The 23,371-nt window shown below is 43.8% G+C and overlaps 1 protein-coding gene across 2 annotated transcripts in view; it reads right to left on the bottom strand.

Annotated features, from left to right (window-relative positions):
* Nucleotides 1-695: 695 nt before the first annotated feature.
* The window catches only part of CNTNAP2 (contactin associated protein 2), a 1,023,642-nt gene continuing 1,000,966 nt past the window's right edge, over nucleotides 696-23,371 (bottom strand). For both annotated transcript variants that reach the window (XM_081931012.1, XM_081931011.1), the window contains 3 exons: nucleotides 15,847-16,077; nucleotides 4,642-4,710; nucleotides 696-3,285 (listed from right to left, as the gene is read on the bottom strand). In XM_081931012.1, coding sequence (XP_081787138.1) covers nucleotides 3,086-3,285; nucleotides 4,642-4,710; nucleotides 15,847-16,077 — 500 coding nt within the window. In that variant the 3' untranslated portion in view covers nucleotides 696-3,085. The remainder of the gene's footprint in view (nucleotides 3,286-4,641; nucleotides 4,711-15,846; nucleotides 16,078-23,371) is intronic.

Genomic DNA, 23,371 nt, shown 5'->3' on the forward strand with positions numbered 1-23,371 from the left:
TTTGTTGATTGAGAAAGCTGGCATAAAACAAGTTTACATCACTTACTTTCCTTCTTGCTGAAGAACTCTTTATAAAAATCCAAAGCCACAAAAGAGAGGAAAGTAATAAATCGGTTATAATAATTAAAAGCTCCCATCAGGATATGAAAATGGGAAAAGGAAACCAGGTGTATCTTTTCAGGTGAGTCATTAATCCACCAAATGATCGGCATGTTGTGGATTTGTTGTTGCTCATTTCTCTCTGTTTACAACCATTGACAACTCCTGGCTCCCAAACTGGTTAAACATGGCAGACTGTGCCACTTTCCTTAGTGGGAGGCAGACTGGTGGCAGGAGATGAAATAGGTACAAAAGGACAGAAGGGGCTCAGTGTTAGTTACTGCTGTCACAAATGCACTAGTCACTTCATAAAACTGGGGGGCACAGTGATATTCCTCAGTGGGATCTCTGGGTAAATGGAAATGTGTGGGCCTTGTTCCTAGAAGAAATGTTGCAGAGCCCTCAAGCATCTTCTGGCTGCCCTCAGCTTTCCCATCCAGACCAGCAAAGTGATTCAGAAGGCAGACAGATAGATGCAAAGACATGTATGGTACGATAAAAGATTTCTAAATGAAATTCTCTCCCATATGCAAAGCTTTTGTAATAAATATAAACACTCCCTTCTGTACACAAGAAAAATAAAGTGAGGATTCAGCTAAAAGAGAATAGTAGTCTTTAGTATGTTGAGCTACAGTTATTTTTGATTTCCCCATCATTCTTTCTCAGACATAGTTGATATAGAAATGTTTCAAAGCTGTGCATACCAAAATTGTGAGCAGATGAATTACATGGAACCACAGCCGTCATAAGCAAAAAAACTTTTCACAATAAATAATTCATTTTTAAAAAATACATAATAAGCAAGAGGCCATACAATCATATATCTTCATTAGGTTGTACTATACAACTTTCCGTAAGGCTTTGTCAGTGTAGAATCTCCTCACTCAGCATTGGGAATTCTTCTTTAAAAATCACCTGTCATTCCAGAGACTAATCCTGTCTACTGCAAAGGAGGGGCCCTTTCCCAAGGTCAGTCAAAGGTGGTTGTTATTGAAGGATGTGGTGATTGCACATTAAAGAAACTTAAACCAGATTCTTGCCTGTTTAACTGCCAAAGGAATCCAAGGATGCTTTTAAGCATATAAGGAGCTATAGTCAGGCTGCAAAGAACCTCCTCCACATAGAGCTGCCATTTCCAATGTTCTTGGGGAAAGTTCTGTTGGTTAAACCAGTTTATAATTCACTAAGCAGAACTCCACTGGTGGAAACTGCATTGTAAGAAACCTCAAGCCACATGCCGGAGCTGAGACAGCACTTTCACTCAACCATAGCTTTCCATCACTTAAAGGTGTATGACTTGGCCCCAGCTTTCTCCATTTTAGAGAGGTGTAAATTTCAGCTGATCTATATGACCCATGTCCCTGAAGAACTGACTTTTGCCTTAGCTGCCTTCCAATTGGCTGAACAGAGATAATGAGAAAGACCTTTAAAGAAAAGGCATGCTCTAGGACTGTGCAATTCTGCAGCTCTTTCTGCACACAGGACTATTTGATCTCTTAATTTCTGCCTCTCATCTTGGGAGAAAACTGCTTCACAGATATCCTTCAGAACAGTGTTCCACTGGGAAATTGTAAAGGAGAAGAATTCAGCAGTATGTTGTGTTTTACATGAAATCTCCAAGATCAGTACTTCTGCAGCAGCCTATATATAAGAAACAGAAGCAAAAAAGTCTAAAATCTGGTTCTAATTCCCTACTGCAATGCTTATGTCTACATACGTACAGCATCAATATGTCACAGGTGGAACAGATGTGGCACGAGGACTTCAGGTCAGCAGAGTCAAATGGAAAGGTCTTTCTTCAGATCTCAGCAAGAAATTAACTAAGGATTCCTGTGCCTTATGATACTCCTCTCTGACAACTACAAGGATGATAATATGAGGAGTTTTTAAACATTATTGTTACGTACTTTTACACAATCATCATTATGTGCCCTTAGCAGACAGAGATTTGAAGGTTCTGGCACAGATGGCAGGCAACTGAAACAGGCAAATGTGGTTTTCTCTCAGGTGCTTCCTATGCTCCAGGTTTCTTGCTCTCTGCAGGCAGATCTACACTACAAATGTGTACCAGCTTTAATCTTTTTCAACAATCATGTTCTCTCTACCCTCCCCCAAAGAATCCAGAAAACTGTACTTTAGTGAGGAAGCTAAAATTATCTGCTAGGGCTAAACTTAAAATTGTGGGAGCCATTGCAGCATGGTCCTGTCCTGCACCAGGCAGTAATACTGGAACCCACCCCTTAAGATACCAGAATCAGCCCTCCCAAGAACTGGAGCCATTGGGGGAGGGAAGGAACTGCGATATCGATTCCTCAAGCATTTGATATGACTGAGCCATGGTGCAGCAGCTCCCATACAAGGTAGCAACAGATGGGACACTGAGAAATTCCTAGCCTTCCCCACAGTTCCCTGAATTCTCTGGGAGAGGAGGTGACTGTTAAACCATTTTAAATCTATAGTGTAGATTCACCAAAGTGGAAACGTTAAACCATGCATTAAAATAACAATCATTGACACTGTATGTGAGTACAACATCCTTTCTAGGAAATTATCTATGCAAGAATGCTAGAGAAGAACGGTCTCAGGCTTTAGGATTGCTTTGCTGTTCTCAGGAGAGAAGTATTTACATTCTAAAGGGCTTCTAAAAAAAATATAGAAAAGTGGTCCCTGTTTCCACAGGTATTTCTGAACACCTCCAGCCACAGACAAAGAAGACAGGTGGTGACTGACAAGTGTGAACCTCTTAAATTATACTCTTAGTTTAGATGGATACAAGAAGGGCAAATTCACAGTAAACCAATATTAAAAAGGCCTTTTCTGAAATGCTGTGGCAGCTCCAGTCCTAACGGTTGCTCCTCCGGTTGTGCTGATCTTTTTTAAAAACTAGATTTGTTCAAGAGTCTGCAAGAGAGCTCTTTTCTTCTTGCTGTAAAAGTCTTCCCTCCCCCTTTCCCCAAGCCATCGGCTTTTCTTTCTGCTTCCAGTTTCAGATCAGCCACTCCTTTTTGCTCTCGTCAATGGTCTCAGTAAAATTGGGGTCGTTGCTCATAATGGCTGCGTCAGCGCTCTCTGCAGATTCTGCCCCCTTGGCTTCGTTGGTGTGGTAAGTTCCCTTGTGGCGGAACATGTAGCGAATGAGGAAGACCAGGGTGCAGAGGATGGTGAAGATCACAACGGCAATGACACCTAACAGAGAGAGAAAGGTGGAAGGTTTCAGATTCAAAAACAAATGAGCAAACAGTTTAGTTTTCATATACTGTCTGATATGACATGGGTACAATATTGTCTCTGCAACCTATCTCATGGTAACAGAGAAGGCCTCCCGTCTTATTGCTCCATTCTTCACGCATGTCCATTAACTGGCAAATAGTTCAGTGGGGCTTGTGCGGCTGACACTACAGAGCGCTGCACTTCACGCCACAGGGCATAATTGGAAGAGCCGCTTCATGACACCCTTAATTCTAACTATAGTGTGGCATAGGCATTGGGGATGTATCCTGAATCAACCAGCTCAATTGCTGGCTGATTACTCCATCACAGTTGATCCTGGGTTAAGCAACCCCCCAAGATGCAAATCAAATAGGGCAAACCTGCCAGGTTGTCATTTGGGGAGATCTATGGCCCATTAACCATCATCTGGGCCATTGGACAGAAACCTTCCCCCGCAACGCCTTCACTGGGGTACCCTGAAATTTGAACCTCGATAGCTCACTTTTGCCATCTAGTTACAGAGAGGTAGCCGTGTTGGTCTGCCATAGTCAAAACAAAATAAAAGAATTCCTTCCAGGAGCACCTTAAAGACCAACTAAGTTAGTTCTTGGTATGAGCTTTCGTGTGCATGCACACTTCTTCAGATACACTGAAACAGAAGTATATCTGAAGTGTATCTGAAGAAGTGTGCATGCACACGAAAGCTCATACCAAGAACTAACTTAGTTGGTCTTTAAGGTGCTACTGGAAGGAATTTTTTTTTGTTTTGCCATCTAGTGTCACATCTGTATGTTGCACTTTACAACACATTTAAAACATTTTATTTGCAGCTGTATAGCTGAGTCCCCAATGCCTGTTTCTGCCAAACGTTTTGACAGTTGCTATGAGGAAGGCAAAACCCCCAGACAGGCCCAACTTGTCTGCGGGCAAATTCCTCCCTGGCCCCAAATGCAGCGGCAGATTGGTTCCGCAGTAAGGCCCCCGTCCCTTCGGACAGAGCAGCAACCTACAGGGCTGGGGGGTGGGATGCCCAGCACAGCCAGTTTACATGCTGAATGTAGCAGGATATGCCATCAGAATTCAAACTACCTATCATGTACTGCTTCATAATTAAATGTCTTTATTTCCACTTCTTATTATGCACTCTGTCCTAACAGTTCTGGGAAACTAAGCACAAATATAGTTGAAAATTCTTTTCTCTTTGCTAGCTTAGCCTTGGAAATTATATGTGTGTTTTAAATTAGGTATTTAAAAAGATACTTGCAAACATCGTATCTTATCAGCATAGAAATCAACATTCCCTTCTGAAAGGCAGGGCATGCACTTGCTTACCTCCAATAATAGCTGAATTCCTGTTAACACCACCGCCAATCACTTGACCATTGTAAGGAAGATCAGCACCTGGTGCACAAGAAAAAGCACAAGTTATTATTTACACCATGTCCTTTAGATATTTAGCCCCTCACTTTAAAATACCCGTGCTTTTCCTCTTCTTTTTAAGCCAATTTACAGGTGAAACTCGGAAAATTAGAATATTGTGGAAAAGTTCATTTATTTCAGTAATTCAACTAAAAAAGTGAAACTAATATATGAGATAGACTCATGACTTTCAAAGCAAGATATGTCAAGTCTTTATTTGTTATAATTGTGATGTTTATGGTGTACAGCTGATGAAAACCCCAAATTAACGATCTCAGAAAATTAGAATATTAAATGAAATCAGCAAAACAAGGACTGCAAATAGAGAAATATTGGACCTCTGAGAAGTAGAAGCATGCACATGTACTCAGTACTTGGTTTGGGATCCTTTTTCATCAATTACTGCCTCAATGCGGCGTGGCATGGATGCTATCAGCCTGTGGCACTTCAATATGTGATGCTTCAATAGCAGCCGCCCTGAGCCCAGCTTCGGCTGGGGAGGGCGGGATATAAATAAAATTTATTATTACTATTATTATTCAGCTCTTCTGCATTGCTCGGTCTCATGTCTCTCATCTTTCTCTTGGCAATGCCCCATAGATTCTCTATGGGGTTCAGGTCAGGCGGGTTTGCTGGCCAATCAAACACAGTAATCTCATGTCCATTGAACCAGGTTTTGGTACTTTTGGCAGTGTGGGCAGGTGACAAAGTCCTGCTGGAAAATGAAGTCAGCATCCCCATAAAGCTTGTCTGCGGAAGGAAGCATGAAGTGCTCCAAAATCTCTTGGTAGACGGCTGCGTTGACCCTGGACTTATTGAAGCCCAGTGGACCAACACCAGCTGATGTCAGGGCTCCCCAGATCAACACAGACTGTGGAAACTTCACACTGGACTTCAAGCATTTGGCATTGTGTGCCTCCCCATTCTTCCTCCAGACTCTGGGCCCTTGGTTTCCAAATGAGATGCAAAAGCTGCTCTCATCAGAAAAGAGATTTGGGGAGCCATGTCATGGCTGGAAGTGGGAGGAGATTGCTCAGCGGAGGGACCTAGCGACAGGGGCGGTGACATTCCTTGACCAATCAATTTAATGCCGCAATCGACAAGGATCATCTGCGATTGACCACGATCACCCCGGGGATCTCACTGTCCATCGTGGTCGATCGGTTGATTGCTGGGTGGGGTTATCTGGAGGTTTGGAGTATGTTGTCAGCAGGATGCTGATGACACTCAGCTCTATTTCTCCTTTGCATCTGCAGGTGAGGCAGTGGAAGTGCTGGACCGTTGTCTTGCCTCGGTAATGGACTGGATGAGAGCCAACAAAGTGAAGCTCAATCCATATCAGATTGAGGCACTGTTAGTGGGTGGTTCCCTAGATCAGATGGGTGGGAGGTCGCCTGCTTGATGGGGTTACAGTTCCTCTGAAGGAAAGTGGTTCGTAGCTTGGGGGTCCTCCTGGATCCTTTGCTGTCGCTTGAGGTTCAGGTGGCCTCAGTGGTCCAGAGTGTCTTCTATCATCTTCAGCTGGTGGTCCAGCTATGCCCCTATCTGGACACGGATAGCCTAGCTACTGCTGTCTGTGCTCTGGTAACTTCAAGGCTAGATTACTGCAATGCATTATATGTAGGGCTGCCTCTGAAGATGGTTCAGAAACTTCAGCTGGTGCAGAATTCAGCAGCCAGGTTGCTCACCAGAGCAAGATGGTTTGAGCATCTTACACTGATCCTGGTTGAACTGCACTGGCTACCAAACAGTTTCCGCGCACAATTAAAAATGCTGGTTTTGACCTATAAAGCCTTAAATGGTTCAGGACCACAATACCTGATGGACTGTCTCTTTCCATATGAACCTAAGTGGACCTTGAAATCATCTTCCGAGGCCCTTCTTCGTGTGCCGCCTCCTCGAGAGTTCCGGAGGGTGGCAACACGGGAACGGGCCTTCTCTGCAGTGGCTCCTCGTCTGTAGAATGCTCTCCCCAGGGAAGTTCACCGGGCATCTTCATTATACACCTTTAGGCGCCAGGCAAAAGTGTTCCCTTTTAACCAGGCCTTTGGTTGAACTTATTGACATCCAACACCCTTTTAGAATGTGGTTCTTTTTCTGGGGGGGGGGTATTGGGTTATTGCTTTTGGTTTGATTTTATATGTTGTGGTCATGTTGTGAACCGCCCTGAGACCTCCGGGTATAGGGCAGTGTATAAGTTGAATAAAAATATAAAATTAGAAAGGCTGAAAATTAAAGGTTTTATTGAGGAACACTGAGGAACTAACTAATGCTTGGTTAAGAGCCTTGTCTATGAACTAAGAAATCCCTGATTAAAATCTCAGCTCAACAAATAGCTCCCTGGGTGGGGTCTTAGATCAGCCATTATATTAACGCCACCACTTCCCTAAATAATAAAATAATACCTAAATAATACTCCCAGGACTACTCAGGACAGAGTTCATTTATTCTTTCATTTACAAATGTATAATCTGCACTTCCATAAAAAAATACAGCAAGGCAGAATGCAACATATAAAAATAAATCAACAAAGATATCAATAAAAGCACAAATAAATTCTTATTGTGCTAAGGAAACAATGTTTTAAAGGCCTGTTTAAACAGGCATTTGTTACAAAGGAGACTCTGGGCAAATGTTTCCCTATTATTGAATTAAAATGCAGCAGTGCTATCGGGAACCAGAAAAAAGTGACCTCAAGTACCATATCTGGTTTGGAGGCCATTAGTCTGACCTGGACGACATTCCATAGGAACATGTCTTACTGCACATTTTACAGTGGCACAAACAGGATTCACCTTATGGAAATAACAGCAGGATAAAAATGACCATGAGAATCTGATCTAGTGTTCTGGAAATTAGAATCCTAACCAAAGGAATAGAGCAAAATCACAAAAATTGGAGATGAACTATAGCCGTTTCTTCAGAGCCATCTGTTCAAAGTGAAACTTTAAAACAGAGCACACCTTTTTGAGTCAACCTCCATCTTTCTGTCAGCACTTCCTCCTTGTTTCTTTTCTCTGACATTCCACAGATGTCAAAACTCTGCTTGACCAATCCCTAGCTTGATACAGCTCACAAAACATGGCAATCTGCTAAGCTCCTCATCAAAACTTGTTCTGTTGCAGAAAACGTCAGTGTTTCTGGGATTATATTTGCAGCCTTGCTCCAGACAGGGGGTTGGGGGAAGAGGGAAACAAATGCTCCCTATTCTGCCTGTTCTTTGCTCCGTTATCAGACTTGCCTTCTAGACATGCATATTGCACACTGGGAGCCACCTTCTTAACTGTCAACAGCTTCCTGGCTAATTGCTTGGCTGTCCCTGCTCAGCCCAGCTCCTGGATCTCCCTAGCTCAGGATACTTGCAACAGGCAGGAAAAATATGAACCCAGTTCTCCTACTATGACAAACTGGGTCTCCTTTTTATCTATGGTATGCCAATTTTCACAATTATTTTCCATACATGCTTCAACTCCTGTTCAGATTGCATTTTACCATGTCTTTATAGAGGAATCCTAGAAGGAGCTTTGCGGGGAGGATGGAGTGCTGGGTCCTCTGTCACATCTGAGGTCCTGCTGCCTCAGAGGCTATGCCCCTTTTCCAGAGGCAGAGAGGGGCCTGTGTGCCACCCTAATCTCATCCCCCCGGCACCAACACCAGGTGTTATGATTGAACCCTCAGTTTCACTCATTTTTGAAATTTACAGGTCATGTAAGTCCCCATCTGGACACACACATCACTATGTAAACTCAACATCCATACACACCAGCTGTGTTTTGCTCTCATGCACCCCACATGTCAGCAACTCCCAATGATGGTGGCCTGACACCCTCTCCTCGGAACCGTCACCCTCAGACAAAGCAAAGTGCAAACCGATTTAAGTCAGGATCTTGTAGTTCTGAAGTGAGTACTCCAGGCAGTCTTGGGTCTTAAAGCCAGTATGACATCAAGTAACATATTTTTTAAACTTTAGGTTCTGAACTGAGGTTATTTTATTTTTATTTTTGAGAGCTAAGTGCTTGTCAGTCCTCCCAGTGGCTGAACATTAACTGGCCAACCCTCCGGAAGACAGGAAGAGATTTACTTCTTGCAGAGCAAGTGGGTGGAATATTGGCTGTCTGTTTCCCTTTTCATCTCTGGAAGTGAATGGACCATAACTTTACTTTCCTGAAACGTGACAAATGAATGGGGGCAGGGATATCAGTAAGGGGCCCTGGTCAGCCACAGCTTCTGCCCTGGAAGTCACAATGCAGTAGATGTTCGTGCATAGCCAACAATGTCGTACATCAGAGCACATTGTTCATATAGCGCACCCCCTTTCCCCTTCTGGTATTGTATTTCACAACCTTGCTGCTTGCCTAGCTTGACCACAGAGAAGGATGGCTGATATACTGGTTATGCTTGCTTAAGTTATTGCCTCCAATAGAGTTTTATGAGCAGAGCTTACAATTCACCTGTTAAGGAGAGAAGAGCAAGCCCTCTTCACAATTAATGCAGAATATGAAATATGGCAGTGCTCTCCAAGGAACTGTAAAGCTGAATACTCACCAAACTCGAACACAAATATATACAGTCACCAGTAATGGGCCCAAAGGAATGCCTGCTTTGGTGGCAGGAAAATGCTTTTATGGGAAAGTTGTGCACATGAATCAGTTTCCAATGACAGGCCTTCTAGATGAGTGCTTCTTGTAAGATATATGAAAGTGGGCATCAGCTTCCTTCTCTCACTGATCACAGCTGCAGTTTACACAAATGGTCTCTTCATGAAGGAGTGAGCTGTGCAGAAAGGCAGTCCATGGAGGGCCATTGCACACACAGCGCAGGGCAAATCCAGGTTGCCCATCAAGTGTATGTCAGCAGGGAGCAAGTTGCACCCAATGCTGTATACCTGATAGCTGTACTTCTAGGGTGCACATTTGGTGGGGGGAGCTGGATCACCTTCCATGGGCCATTTTGACAAATGGACAGGGAAGTCATATGATATAGGGTGATCACAGTCCCCTTGTTTCTTTCTAACTCCAGCTTTAATAATAAAAACAAACTAGGACTGCAAAGAAAGATTCTTTTGCAAGGCATGGTTGCAAAAGATAAATTTTGTGCTGCTTTCAGCAGGGATTAGCTGCATTCAGGAGTTCCTCTTGCAACCTCTCCCAAGTGCAGCCAATCCCAGCAGGGCTTGCAGTCAAGGCTGAAAGCAAGTCCCGCTTGGGAGGGTTCAGCTGCACTGCAGATTCTCAAATGGAACAAATCCTAGGGGGACTTGTACTTGGTGCCAGATTTAAAGCTGCCAAATACAAGCCTTTAGAATTTAATGTAGGTGGGACTGGGGAAAAGTGTGTCTACTCCCCCCCCCAAGCACAAATGGTAGCAAAGAGAAGAGGTTCTGCTGCTTATGTAGTATGTAGTACAGTGGCACCTAGTGTTACATACGCTTCAGGTTACATACGCTTCAGGTTACAGACTCCGCTAACCTAGCGTTAGTACCTCGGGTTAAGAACTTTGCTTCAGGGTGAGAACAGAAATCATGCTCCGGCGGTGCGGCGGTAGCGGGAGGCCCCATTAGCTAAAGTGGTGCTTCAGGTTAAGGACAGACCTCCAGAACGAATTAAGTTCTTAACCCGAGGTACCACTGTACAGGCACCCCCAACCTGCGGTCCTCCAGATGTTTTGGCCTACAACTCCCATGATCCCTAGCTAACAGGACCAGTGGTCAGGGATGGTGGGGATTGTAGTCCAAAACATCTGGAGGGCCGCAGGTTGGGGATGCCTGATGTAGTATGAAACATTTCAAAAATATAACCATGCCAATGTCAATTCCAAGGCAAAAGCATCTCATTGTCCCCCAATTGTGGGGTATTTCTAGAAGAGAGTGACTTATGCCAACCCTGCAGTATATAGGATTTACTGATTGATTACGTTTATATCCTGCCCTTCCTGGTTCTAAGTGATTTATGTTATGTACTGAAGTTCTCACCCTAGGCCAGCAGGGGGAAACTGTAGATAGTTATGCAAATGAAGGTTCGAAAAGTGACATTCAGTGATTGGATAGTTTTAGAATGTTGCAACAGTTACAATTGTTCTGTAGCTCTATATAAGCAGGCTGACTGAGCTCCTCAGTTAGTTCTGTTCCAGCTTACAAAATAAAGAGCTGCTTTGGAGAAATCGCTGTGTCGTCTGCTATGTCAACCCACAACTTAACAATTTACAACCCCATAACTATAAAACTCATATTGCAGAAACTGAGAAAGTAGCTCACAACAATCCTGCAGTGTTATTCCTTGCTTTTACACCCAGGTTGTGGCATGCAGCCACCGTGCGGCATAGTTCATTGCTGTCCCCTTATTGCAAGGAGGAAGGCTATAGTGAGAGAGGAAGAGTAGTTTGCAGCAGCCCTGCAATGTAGTCTCTTGTTACTCTCACAAGCCTCCCGTTGCCCACGCAGACGTCCTTCCAGGCCAAATCAAGCATTTGATGCTGGAGGAAGTTTTATGCTCCACTGCCTTACGGTGCAGACAGGTTTAAGTAAATTAAATTTTGCATCAGGAGTAAAACCCAAAATATGGGCAGGGTCTTCTGTCTTTAATGCTCATGTTTTTTCAACCCCCCTGGAAGACTCAGGTAGCCCCTGCACACAGGAGAGATACACTGCAATGGTTTGTTGCAAGGTCCCACTTATTAAGAATATTTAATTAAAATAACACAAACAGAAATGGAAATAAAGTATACAGCTGGATGCGGCCATTAACATTTGTATTCCAATGAGGAATTCACTTTCCCACAAGAATGAGTTCTGTTTCGTGTTTCTTTTGAGCAAGTGATGGACACAGTAAGACTTGACCTGTAGCAAAGCCATTTTGGGGGACAAATAAAATCCCTGCCAGCAGACCCTCCAAGTGTCCCTATTTTCCAGGGATGTCCCTGATTTAGAGAAGCCATCCTGGTTCTGATCTCAGAATGTCCTCCTTTTCCTTAGGATGTCCCTATTTTCATTGGAGAAACATTGGAAGGGATGGAGTTATCCAACCCCCTAAACCATCTGAAGGCAGCTCTGTATAGGGAAGTTTTTTTAATGTTTCATGTTTTTATAAATGTTGGAAGCTGTCCAGAGTGGCTGGTGCAACCCAGTAAGATGTGTGGGGTATAAGTAGTAAAATTATCATTATGAAATGGAATGTCCCTATATTCGTCTGAGAAATGTTGGAGGGTATGTGCCAGTGAATTTAGTGGCAGAATACTAACTCTCTCTACTAATCTCTCTTTAGGCACATATATTTATATATTGCTTGTATTTATTTTAAATATACCCAGATTTCCAGAGGACCAAATTAGCTCAATTTCAGAAGGCTTGGAACAGCAGTTAGAGAAAGTGGCTGTTTGCCCCCCGCCCCTGCCCCCCGTTATAGCGTGTGTGAGAGAGGGCAAGGGAGACTCAGAGAAGCACCAAGGAAACAGCTATTACCCTGCCTTCTCCACACAGGCAGAATTTCTAGGAACGATCCTTTCCATGGGAGAGCAGCGCCTGCCTTTGCTTCTCCTCATCTTCCTGCAGCTCCATGGCATTAAAATTCTGCTCAGGGCTGCGCAGAGCAGCTTGAAATGCCCGGGTCTCTCAGGGAGAGCTGCTAGAATTTATGGCTTTGGCCGGGAGCTGAGCCTCAACTGTCTGCAGCTTCTGAAGAAGTGTCTGGGTGGAGTATATATTGCCATTAAGTTGGGCAGGAGGAGAAAGGGTGTGTTGCATCCAAGAACCAGGCAAGATTGAAGCTCTCTTTCCCTCTCCTTTCCATTAGGGAAGATTTATGGGAAATTCAAGCGCCATCATTAAGTCATTTGGGATCCAAAGAACAGAGCTGCTAAAGCTGCGCCAGATGAAAATAAATTGGGGCCAACCACTCATTAAATAATTTTAAGTTGATTCAACTCTTGCTTTTAAAGCAATTAATTAAATGGAGCTAGTGCAAACTTTTCAGCACATATGCGCTTATGCTATACTGGATGGCATATGAAGGAGGAATGTAGAAAACTGCCTTATCCCAAAGGAGACCCCTGGGTCCATCCATGTGCTTTGCTGGCTGGCAGCAACACCTAGGAACGATTTCGGGAATTGGCCTGAAGGTTTTCTGTGTGCACAGCATGCACTATTGTGCATTATGCTCATTTTAGTAGGGCAGTTGGTGTTCACAGCTGTTTGTGGCTGTTATCCATCTTGGCTTTAACTTTTATTGAAATTTTATAAATTACATAAACTATCCAGAGAGCAAATGAAATACTAGTGAAATAAATAAATAAATAGGATCCATGGATGTGTTCCACCTTAATTCTCTGGTATCTAATTATTTCTACCCAGGGCAGCCAACATTCAGGACAGTCTAGCACAGAACATGGTTGTGGCTGGCATCTGTCTGTCTCTGGAGACAAGGGAGGAAAGTGCTGTTGGGCTTATGAAATAACTGGGCCCAAACTGGATGTGCTGCTTGGTTTCTTGCAGCAGAAGACTCATGTGGAGGAAGGGGCAGGGTTGTCATACATGAGGAAAACCATGAGGAGGAAAAGCTAAGAAGCTCCTTCTATCACATGTGTCTTTTGCAGCACATTATTATGGCTGCATTTTTTTAAAAAAAAAAACACCCTAAGATGATGATCATGACGACGACGATCTATTCCCCCCCCCAGCAAGTGCCTGTACCTTGATCTGTGGCAGAACCGCCCCCCCACACATGCAGTTCATAAGGAAATATATGCTTCCTCAGGTATGTACTAAATTAACTGTAACGCCAAGTATTGTGGGAAAGAACCACAGTTCAGTGGACTACAGTTCAGTGGCCTACAGAATGTCACTGATTCAACTGCCAACATCTCCAGCAAAAATGTTCAGGTGGAGGATGTCTGCCTGAGACGTTGGAGGGATACTGCCAGTCAGATTAGGCAACGCTAGGCTAGAAGCGGAGCTATTTATTTTTTATATTTATTTATTCCACTTATATGCCGCTTTATCAAAAGATCCCAGAATGGTGTGTAACATTAAAAACACATTATAGATAATCAATGGTGAAAACATAATAAAAAGCATACAGGCAGACAGCCTAATAATAAAACAAGTCTTCTCTTCCACTTCACCTGAACATGGTTCAATTTTTGCACTTGAGAAAACAACAAATGCAGCTACTCCTTTGGAAACTGAAACCTCTAATAGTCCGTATGTGCTGGTTGCTTAAACCATGGCTGAAGAGGCTGCAGTGAGGTTGCTATCTATGTGGAAAGCAGAATCAGTTATTTTTGCTCTCTTACATATTTAGCAGTCTTTCTTTTTTTATTTCTTGGTGCAGTGTGACTTTCACTCAAGTTTGTATACTGTATTCCAACACGAAAAAAGGCAGACAAAGAAGTTAAGGATAGGATAAATTTGTATTTTTTTAAAAAAGCATAGTTATTTTAAGAACAGCTATGGGAAATTTTGCATTGGTGTGTCTTTGAAATCTCTGTGTTTTCTACTCCATAAACAACAAAAACAATTGTGTGCTTGAATGCGATTTCCTGATGGTTTTGAATTTGATGACAATTAAAATCTACATGTAAAACCAATTATTATTTTAACTCATGATTCCTTTTCCTCCTCTACCTAAACAGAGGACGCAGCTGGGGTTCTGAAGGGAAGACAGAGGCTGCTTGGCCCTTCCAACCTCCTGACAGTAAGAGCTGTTCGACAGCGGAATTTGCTGCCAAGGAGTGTGGTGGAGTCTCCTTCTTTGGAGGTCTTTAAGCAGAGGCTTGACAACCATATGTCAGGAGTGCTCTGATGGTGTTTCCTGCTTGGAAGGGGGTTGGACTCGATGGCCCTTGTGGTCTCTTCCAACTCTGTGATTCTATGATCTTCGGAAAGGAAGAGGGGCTGGCTGAGTCCTGCTGCTCCATCGCCAGCATGAAAAGTCACCAGAGCCACAGGGAAAGGGGGGCAATTACAAAACAATATCATGCTTTGAGATAACCATTTGGCACTGCAGCAGAATATGAACATGGTCACAGAAGCCGTATTTATAAGGTCAAAATAGATGTTATCTCTGGAAATGTGAGGCTTCAGCCCTGAGCTAACAGGGAATTTGGGGTGGGGATCCAGGGGCGCTTTACCCATAGAGGCTAGTGGCTCAGGGCACCAGGGCGCCAGGGAAGAGGCGGAGGCTGGACGCGGGGTCTCCTGGCATCAGCTCACCGCTCTCGCCTGCCGCACTGCGCCAAAGCAGTGTCGCACCCGGAGCCTCCATCTGCCGTGGCCACCGTGGCACAAAGCAGCCAGCTGAGCTGGGAGGTGCCACGTCCAGCCGCTGCCCACTTCCTCCTGCCCCACCAGCAGCGCTGTCCTCCCTAAAAATCTCTGGGAAATGGGGGGGGCACGGGGGTGGCAGAGGGAGCTATGCACCACAGCACCGGATATGCTTAAGACGGCCCTGTGGGGATCTGAGCTTGCCTGGGGGCAACAACCTCCTCAAAGGGCTTCCTTAGCTGACCTTAAGAAGCCTCCAGGTTTCTTCTGTGCCAATGGTGCCTCTCTGCCCTTGCAGCAGCTCTCTAAGGGAATGCTGGGGGGGGGGGAGTCCCCTGTAATATTCAGATTGGCCCTAACTCTAGCAGTGGATCTGGCTGAAAACTGATCTGCCACTTTTCATCATTTCCAAGGATTGTTCTGGTTAAAAGTATTATGATTATCAGCGCCAAGAAAGAAAAATCTATGCCAATTTTCTGAACTTGATTTCATCGCATTTACCAAAATTAGAAGCACCAGTAAAACAACAATTACATGCAAGACAATGCACAGGTCAATCTGCCACTGCTTCACACTGGAGGTTAGTGTCTTTAAGATAAATGCAGTAGTCATAAACTTATAGCAGCAATGAAAGAATAAACTATACTGGATACTCAAGCCATCAGTTTAGAAGCAAGTGTGTGTGTGTGTGTGTGTGTGTGTGAGAGAGAGAGAGAGAGAGAGAGAGAGAGAGAGAGAGAGAGAATGTTCACTATTATTCTAATCTCACCATCATAACAGATGGTGAGTTATATTCTAACCATACATTCTGGAAGCAGCTTCAGGGGTCGATTTCAGGATTTTCTCATCCAGTCTCGACTTACCTGAATCGGAATGCCACGGATCCGTTGCAGAAGACATTGGTTGGATGGTTTGTGGGTTCGCACCACAGTTGGATTCCACAAGTTCTCCTTCTGTGTGGATGCGAGAGGAGATGTTTGTGGTTCTCAAGGCAGCCTTGAGTGGGGCAATCTGGTTGAACTGGACTCTGGACAGGCAGCCAGAGAATCCCGGGGTATTGTATTTTCGGATCTCTTGGTCAATTTTTCCAAGTTCTGGAGGACAGAGGAAAGGAAAGGCTTTTCAACAGAGTTCACTGAAGAAGGAACCAGCAGCATGATCCTGTTCCGTGCTTTTAATCCCCACTTTCAGAAAGTTAGGCACACGGCACTTTGTAAGTAGTCTATCATACCCTCCAAATGCCCTGATTTCCCAGGGACAGTCTCACAATAATGAAAGCCATCGGGCTTCTATTTTCCCCACCACTGCTGCCACCACTGAGCTCAGAGAGAAGGATGAGCCGTCCTGGGCAGCGGCGAGGGAGCATCCCATTGCCTCTCCATGGCTGCTGCCGGCCTCCTCCCTTGGGCAGCTCCTAGCAGCTGCTGGCCATCAGGTGAGAAGGACAGGCTGCCGCTGCAGCTGCTGGCCATCAGGTGAGAAGGACAGGCTGCCGCTGCCGAGGGGCAGGAGGAGGGCAGGGCTGCCCTGGTGGGGAGAAAGGCAGAGCAGAGCACAAAGAGTCTTCGTGCACTTGCCTCTAGTCTTGCCCTTTTCTAATATTTATTTATTGATGTGCGCTTTTCTGTTTGTAAATCCACCAAAGAATAAAATAACATCAGGATAAAGGGGTTTTCTCAGGATGGTGAAGTGGGTGAGTGCTGTGGTGGAAGGACAAAAAGGGGGATCAGTTGGGGGGGGAGTTAGAAATGTCCCTATTTTCATCTGAGGAATGTTGGAGGGTATGCTATATACACCATATGAGCTGCTGCTTCTACCCATCACTTTCCTTGGGCTGAAGTTCTTAAACTGAACTTATGACGCCAGCATAGGTTCATGGGCTGAAAACCAATCTGTCCCTAAAAGCTTTTGTACCTGGCCCCCTCGGTCCCGGGGACTTTCGTTTTCTTGGAGTGCTGAAATAGTCACAATAATAGTCACCCACGCGGTGAACTCCCTTTTGCAACCTGCCTTTACACACGTGTTGAAACAGCTCTCATTCCTGCCAACCCTCCCGCTTCAGCCAGGCTTTTTTTAAAAGCAGCACTTGCATTTATCCTGCACTAGACAAATCAACCTGTGTCCCAACCCAAACAGCAATTTACAGGGTTTTAAAAATTTTTTTAAAAAAATAACTGCGCAGAAACACTGGGGATTGAGTGGGGAGGAAATGTGGTGTTATGGGCACAAGTCAACGGACTGGCCTTTCCCTGATCTGCTGGAAACGTAATAGAACTGTAGTCCCCTCAACTCTCTTGAGCTGCAATGGGAATATAAACCTAGGTCAAGACAGACACCTTCAAACCACTTCCAGCACTTCTTCACCTATGTTTGTAGCAAAGGCATTCTCCGGGGATGTGTGTGTGTGTGTGTGTGTGTGTGTGTGTGTGTATCTCTTCTCCTATTGAAAATTGAGAAACTATAAAGAAAGAATCATGGGCATAGCCAGGCTTTATTTGGGGGGTGGGCAGAACCAAGTTATCTGCTACACAGCTGGGCAGGCAGGTAGTCAGGTTGATCTGCCATAGTCAAAACAAAATAAAAAAATTCCTTCCAGTAGCACCTTAGAGACCAACTAAGTTTGTTATTGGTATGAGCTCTCGTGTGCATTCAGGTATCTGAAGAAGTGTGCCTGCACACGAAAGCTCATACCAATAACAGACTTAGTTGGTCTCTAAGGTGCTACTGGAAGGAATTTGTTTCGCAATTGGGCAGTTAGTTAAGTATTTTTATTTATTTATTTGGTTTAGGGGGAGCATTGCCCCCACCCCACCCCCTGGTTACGCCCATGGTAAGAATGGAGACTCTAATCTTTAAAGTAGGCTGTTGCTGTGTCTGCCTTTATTACAATGATTTATCATCCATAGAACACTTAAAACCTGCAAATGACTTCCTAATCATTTACTTGTTCCAAGCCTCAGTAAACAGCTATAATTTACAAGATGCAAAAGCAAAGGCTGATAGATTGTGCTGGTGACAGTTACAGAATTGGACAAACCAACTAGAATTCCACTTTTTCTCATTTTCCTCTTAAGATAAATGTGCTAATGGGATTTCTCATTAAAAATGGAATTAGGAAGGCAGGCATTCAAATAAAAACAATTTTGCATCTACCCCCCCCCCCGCCATTTGCAATTAAAACTAGACAGATGCTCATTTAGAACTGAGCAATATATATATATATATATATATACATTCAGCTTTCAGGAAGAAATGCTCCCATAAAGTTCAGGACTAAGAGAGCAAAAAGGGACATGAAGCCTGGATAGCAACTTGGTGCTGATAACACCAAGGTTGCAGGTTCAATCCTCACAGCTGCCTATTCCTCTACTGCAGGGGGTTGGACGAGATGATTCGCAGGGTATCTTCCAACTCTACAATTCTATGTTTCTATGTCAGCTGCATCCACAAGGTTGAAATCCAATCAGTCATCCAACAGACTCCATTGGATATTTCTGCCAATTCTTTCTGCCCCATTTGCAGCTGGAGCCATTTATGCCTTTGGGAAGCAGAAGAGGCCCAGCGACCTCATCCAAATCTTGCACCAATGGAGGTACCTAGTAGGTTTGGAGCTGAACCAAGACAAATGTTTAAAGCATGTCAAGGCAAAAGGTTACCAGTTCAGACTGGCACTAATAATTAATGGCAAGAGTTTCTTCTGATAGACTAGAAGAAGAAAAATTATTGTGTTCAGAGCTGGATATGGAAAACCTATACAGTACAGAAAAGTGAAGGCTTTTAAAAGGAGAAATGCAGGAATTAAGGCTGCTGGCAGCATGCGAAGATTACTGAAATGATGCACAGAATGTGCTTCAGACACTCTAAACATAAATGCCAACTATTATTAGTAATACAACGTAATGACAAGAGAGCTGGCAAAACCCAGCTGAAAGTGTCCATGAATGGCTGATTCACACTCAGCACTGAAATTGGGATGGCCAGGGCTAGGAAAAAAGTAAGGAAAAAGAACTCAGCACACACATTTAGCTTACTAAAGAATTCTATACAAATATATTGTTCCTGAAAATTAACAGCCCATATTTCTGCATATAGCTCTTGAGCATCATGCGTTTCAAACACATTTCTGTTCTTTTCCAGCACCAAGTTGTCTGTTAACACAGTTGGTAGTCTGGACCTGCACTCTAGCAGAACATGGATTAACATTTCAACATCAACATCAAATGTGACATTTTGGCTGTAACAGGGAATCCAGCTTCATGATCTCCTTGACTGTGCAAAATAAATAAAATGGAACCTCACCACGGTCATTTTTGTGCTGAATTGGACAAGTTTAAATTGGAGGCACTGGAAAGTAACAATGCAGCATCCATGTTTGAGCTTCAGCTCCTCAGAACAAAAGTGGTTCATTCACTGGGACAGCAGAAACACCGGGTGCATCTAAACCATAAATTGGCTTCTACCACCTGAAACACCTTGCTTAGGAAGCACTCATTTGTGTCCAGGAAATAATTGCCATGTATCTCTGGGACCAGTGATGTTCCATAAGGAGCAGTTGTGCTACCACCTGTTCATGCAATTATGTGCTCACCAAACCCTGGACCCTGCTGGTCAGTCCCATCCCTAGCTAGCTCAATTTTTTTACAACATGCAAGGATTAAGAGGGCATGTGGCCTCCTAAACTGCTGCATGCACCTTATTCACATCCTGAGGACTCAGAGGCTGAAACTGATCTTACGAAACCAGACTAGACGGGACACTAGGGTTGCCATATTAAAAAAAAATATCCTGACACCTGCAAAATTCCCCCCGATGCCATTTTTACACCCCAAAATAAGGACATGTCAGGAATTTTCCTGAGGTATGCAAATCTACGGCACACTGCACACTTCCTCAGTACCTGTCACAGCAATAGCATCAAAGTTGTTGCGGAGGTGCATGATTTTATCCGCTGTCACAGTAGACTTCTGGGAGCTGCAACATCCCATTCAGCAGGCAATATGTTAGGAAGCATCATACCACTTAGAATAGGTCTGCTGCCCAACTACTTGAAGATACAGTGAAGGTAGCAAAGTAGACCTTCTTTGCTGTCTTCAGTGCATGATTATGTGCTCTAACATCTTTGCCACAAAAGCAATGCAATTTGTTTTGCAGATATTAATATTGTACAGCTTGATGAATAAGCAACTGGAATTAAAATTGTCCACACCCATAAATATGATTCAAAAGCTTTAATAACAGAACTTGCTCCAAAAACAAATACAAAAACAAATAATGATACATCCAAATAGTTCTACAGTCATACCTCGGTCTCAAACATTTTGGCTCCCGAATGCCACAAACCTGGAAGTGAGTGTTCCGGTTTGTGAACATTTTTTGGAAGCCGAACGTCCAACGCGGCTTCTGATTGAGTGCAGGAAGCTCATGCAGCCAATTGTAAGTTGCACCTTGGTTTTCAAAAGCTGAATGGACTTCCAAAACAGATTCGTTCGAGAACCAAGGTATGACTATATAGTGTCATGTGCATGTTCAGCAAGGCTTATCTTCTTGCAAATTCGAAACTACTCTCTCTCCACACAGACTTTGTTTGCCTGGAGCTGTTCTGTATCTTTATGAGACACCCTGTACAATTACACTATTAATGGTTTGCTGGTCTTTAGAAAAGTGGAAGATACTTGGCTAAATGCCTGCAAACATGTTTTTCAGCTGATCTTAGTGATATTTGGCGTCAGCTTATGGTGAGAGAAATGATATAGCAGGGAATAATGCAGGTGAAATGCCCCCTGTTTGATACTTAGAAGATTCTTGACATTTCAAATCAGTTTGAGCACTCCAACTGGAACTGCATTATGCGTGTTACCACATGAAAAATTACAAGAGCAGGAATCCTAAATATACAGCCTGCTTCATGGGTAAATAAAGCTCTGGAAATAATGATGGTGCAGGTTGGGGGGGGGGAATTGTGGGGCTAAAATTTACCTGGTGCAGAAATGGTGCAGAATGATTTCAAAGCAATCCATTACAATGGCACATGGAGTTTACAGTGGCTTATTCAATGAAAAAAACGACAAAAACTCTATGATTTACAACTATAAGAAAATATTGCATTTACCATGTACAGTTTGCATTCCACCAGGACCACCAGTCTCTCCCTCTCCGAGTCTGACCCAACCTGGCCCCTTTCCCTCAAACTCCTCCCCCTGTGCATAACAACTGTCACTCTGACTCAAGGCTCTCCTCCACATGGACCCAGCCTCTGCCAGCACAACCTCCTGCTCAGGATCTTGCTCTCCGCGTCCAACTAGACCCACCTTCTGCCTATGCAGTTTGGACGACGAGGAAGAGGAGCACAAATAGGTGAAGTCAAAACAGGACAGGACACACTTTTCTCCCCAAAAAGGGTGATCCCAGTTTTCTAGGGATGGGGGGCAACCCTCCATCCAGCACATATCATTGCAGTGCTGAGAGATCTGCACTGGGTGCCTGTTAAGCACAGAGCCAGTTATAAAGTTCAGCCACTGACAGACAAAGCTCTAAATGACTCCGGGGTCCTGAAAAACCCTCTTCACCTCCCTTGCCCAGGCAGGGCATTAAGATCAGCAAAGGAACCAGGTTTGTTTTGTGATGGCCTGATGTTTACCAGCATGTAGCAACACGGAGGCTGGATTTCAAACTGAAGGCAATATGTGATGCCTTTGAAGTAGGTGGTGCTTCGTCTCTATTGGGGTTCTCTTCTGCCAGCAATGCAAACATCCCCCTGAACGTGACCTCTTGGCCTCGTTCTTTAAATCACATGAAAAAGTGCTGCTATTTTTCTAGAAAGAGAGGTGCTGGAGCTCTCCAGGAACTCTGCCCTCATTCTCTCAGAATGGCAATGGCGCCCAATGGAGAGATGCTGAAGTTCCAGCTGAAAAAAGCCCTGGCTTTAAACTGTTTTAATTGCTATGGTTTTTAACTAGCTTCTTTTATTGCATATTTTAATTAGGATGTTTTAAATGTAACTGTTTTGCTGCATATTTCCACAACGTGTGGATTTCACAGTTACAAAATGCTTAGAAGCCATTTTGGCATGGAAGCGAAGTGTAAATTAAATAATAATAGTGATGCAGAACAAAAATTCCCAATGAGAGGCAAGCACAACCATTTTAATTGAGTAATTTCATTTGGTTCCTTGAAAGAGTGAGAATGGAAATGGAACCCGCAAGATCCCAAACCATTAAGACTGCCAAATTGTTTGATGCCTGCCAAATTAAAATGATGGAAAAACAAGATGCAGCAAAATGACTCAGCAGATAATAGGGACAGATAATAGCGCTATAACACAATCGCTTGTTAAAGCAAAGCCACACACACACACACTGCCTGTGTTGGCTACTTAAGGGGACAACCTACCCAGGCAGCATCAGAAGATGGCTCCAACGAGTCCCGTCTTCTGTCTTCAAAGATGGTCAACCAGCTGTCGCTAGAAAGCTTGCAAGCGCACCAATGATGCCACCCCCACGCCTTGCTTGCCTCAGCACTCACAATCAGAGGTAAACTGCCTCTGATGAGGGAGGCTCAGTTTTGGCCTGTCATTGCTCACATCTATTGCCAGAGTTCTCTTCCATGGATTTGCTTAATCATTTTTGTACCATCCGAGCGACACTACATCTTGCAGGAATCAAGCAATTAAACATTTTGCTTTCCATTTATAATACAAACCAATAGAAACGTCAAGTAAAAATGTCCTCAACTACTCAAAACAGACTTTGAGTCAATTTCAAAAGGCTTGTGACTTAGAATACTGTTTTCATCCCTTTGTACCTGGGTCTATTTTTGTTCTGCGTTTTTTCATAAACTGAGTTTGCTATGTTTTCTAAGCAAATGAACAACGTCAAAAGCTAGGCTGTAATTTGTTAAACCTGGATCTAAAAACGCCCAGACTTTATCTCAGCTAGATATTCTCTTGGCAGCTCTGACTCCTTTCTTTCACATTTCTTAGTTGAGGAGCTTTTCCTATTTTCTCTTTATCTTTCATTGTGTGTGCCATTAAATCCTCTTTAAGTCCTAACGGAATATCCAATAAAAAAAGGATAACCCACCATTTTGCAATCACACAACTAGCAAGTGTTTGTCAAGTTCTCATAGACCCTTCACAAATAACTAGGGGGAGGCGAGAGGCTTGCGGGCGAGGAGCAGCGCCCACCGGCTCCTTTTGTTTCTTGCCAACCGGAGGGGTCACTGGCGGTGCTCCGAAAAAATGAAAAACTCAACGGGACGTAATGCACCTTAAGGAAAGACCAGATACGCCGCCGATACAGCTGTTGCTTGTATGAATCAGCGTCATTTATTGACACAAAACAGAATTATTTGGCAGCTCGTGCAATAACAAATTTACCAGTCTAATGTCCC

Source organism: Podarcis melisellensis (genome assembly GCF_964234715.1).
Source record: "Podarcis melisellensis genome assembly, chromosome: 12".
Taxonomy (NCBI): Eukaryota; Metazoa; Chordata; class Lepidosauria; order Squamata; family Lacertidae; genus Podarcis; species Podarcis melisellensis.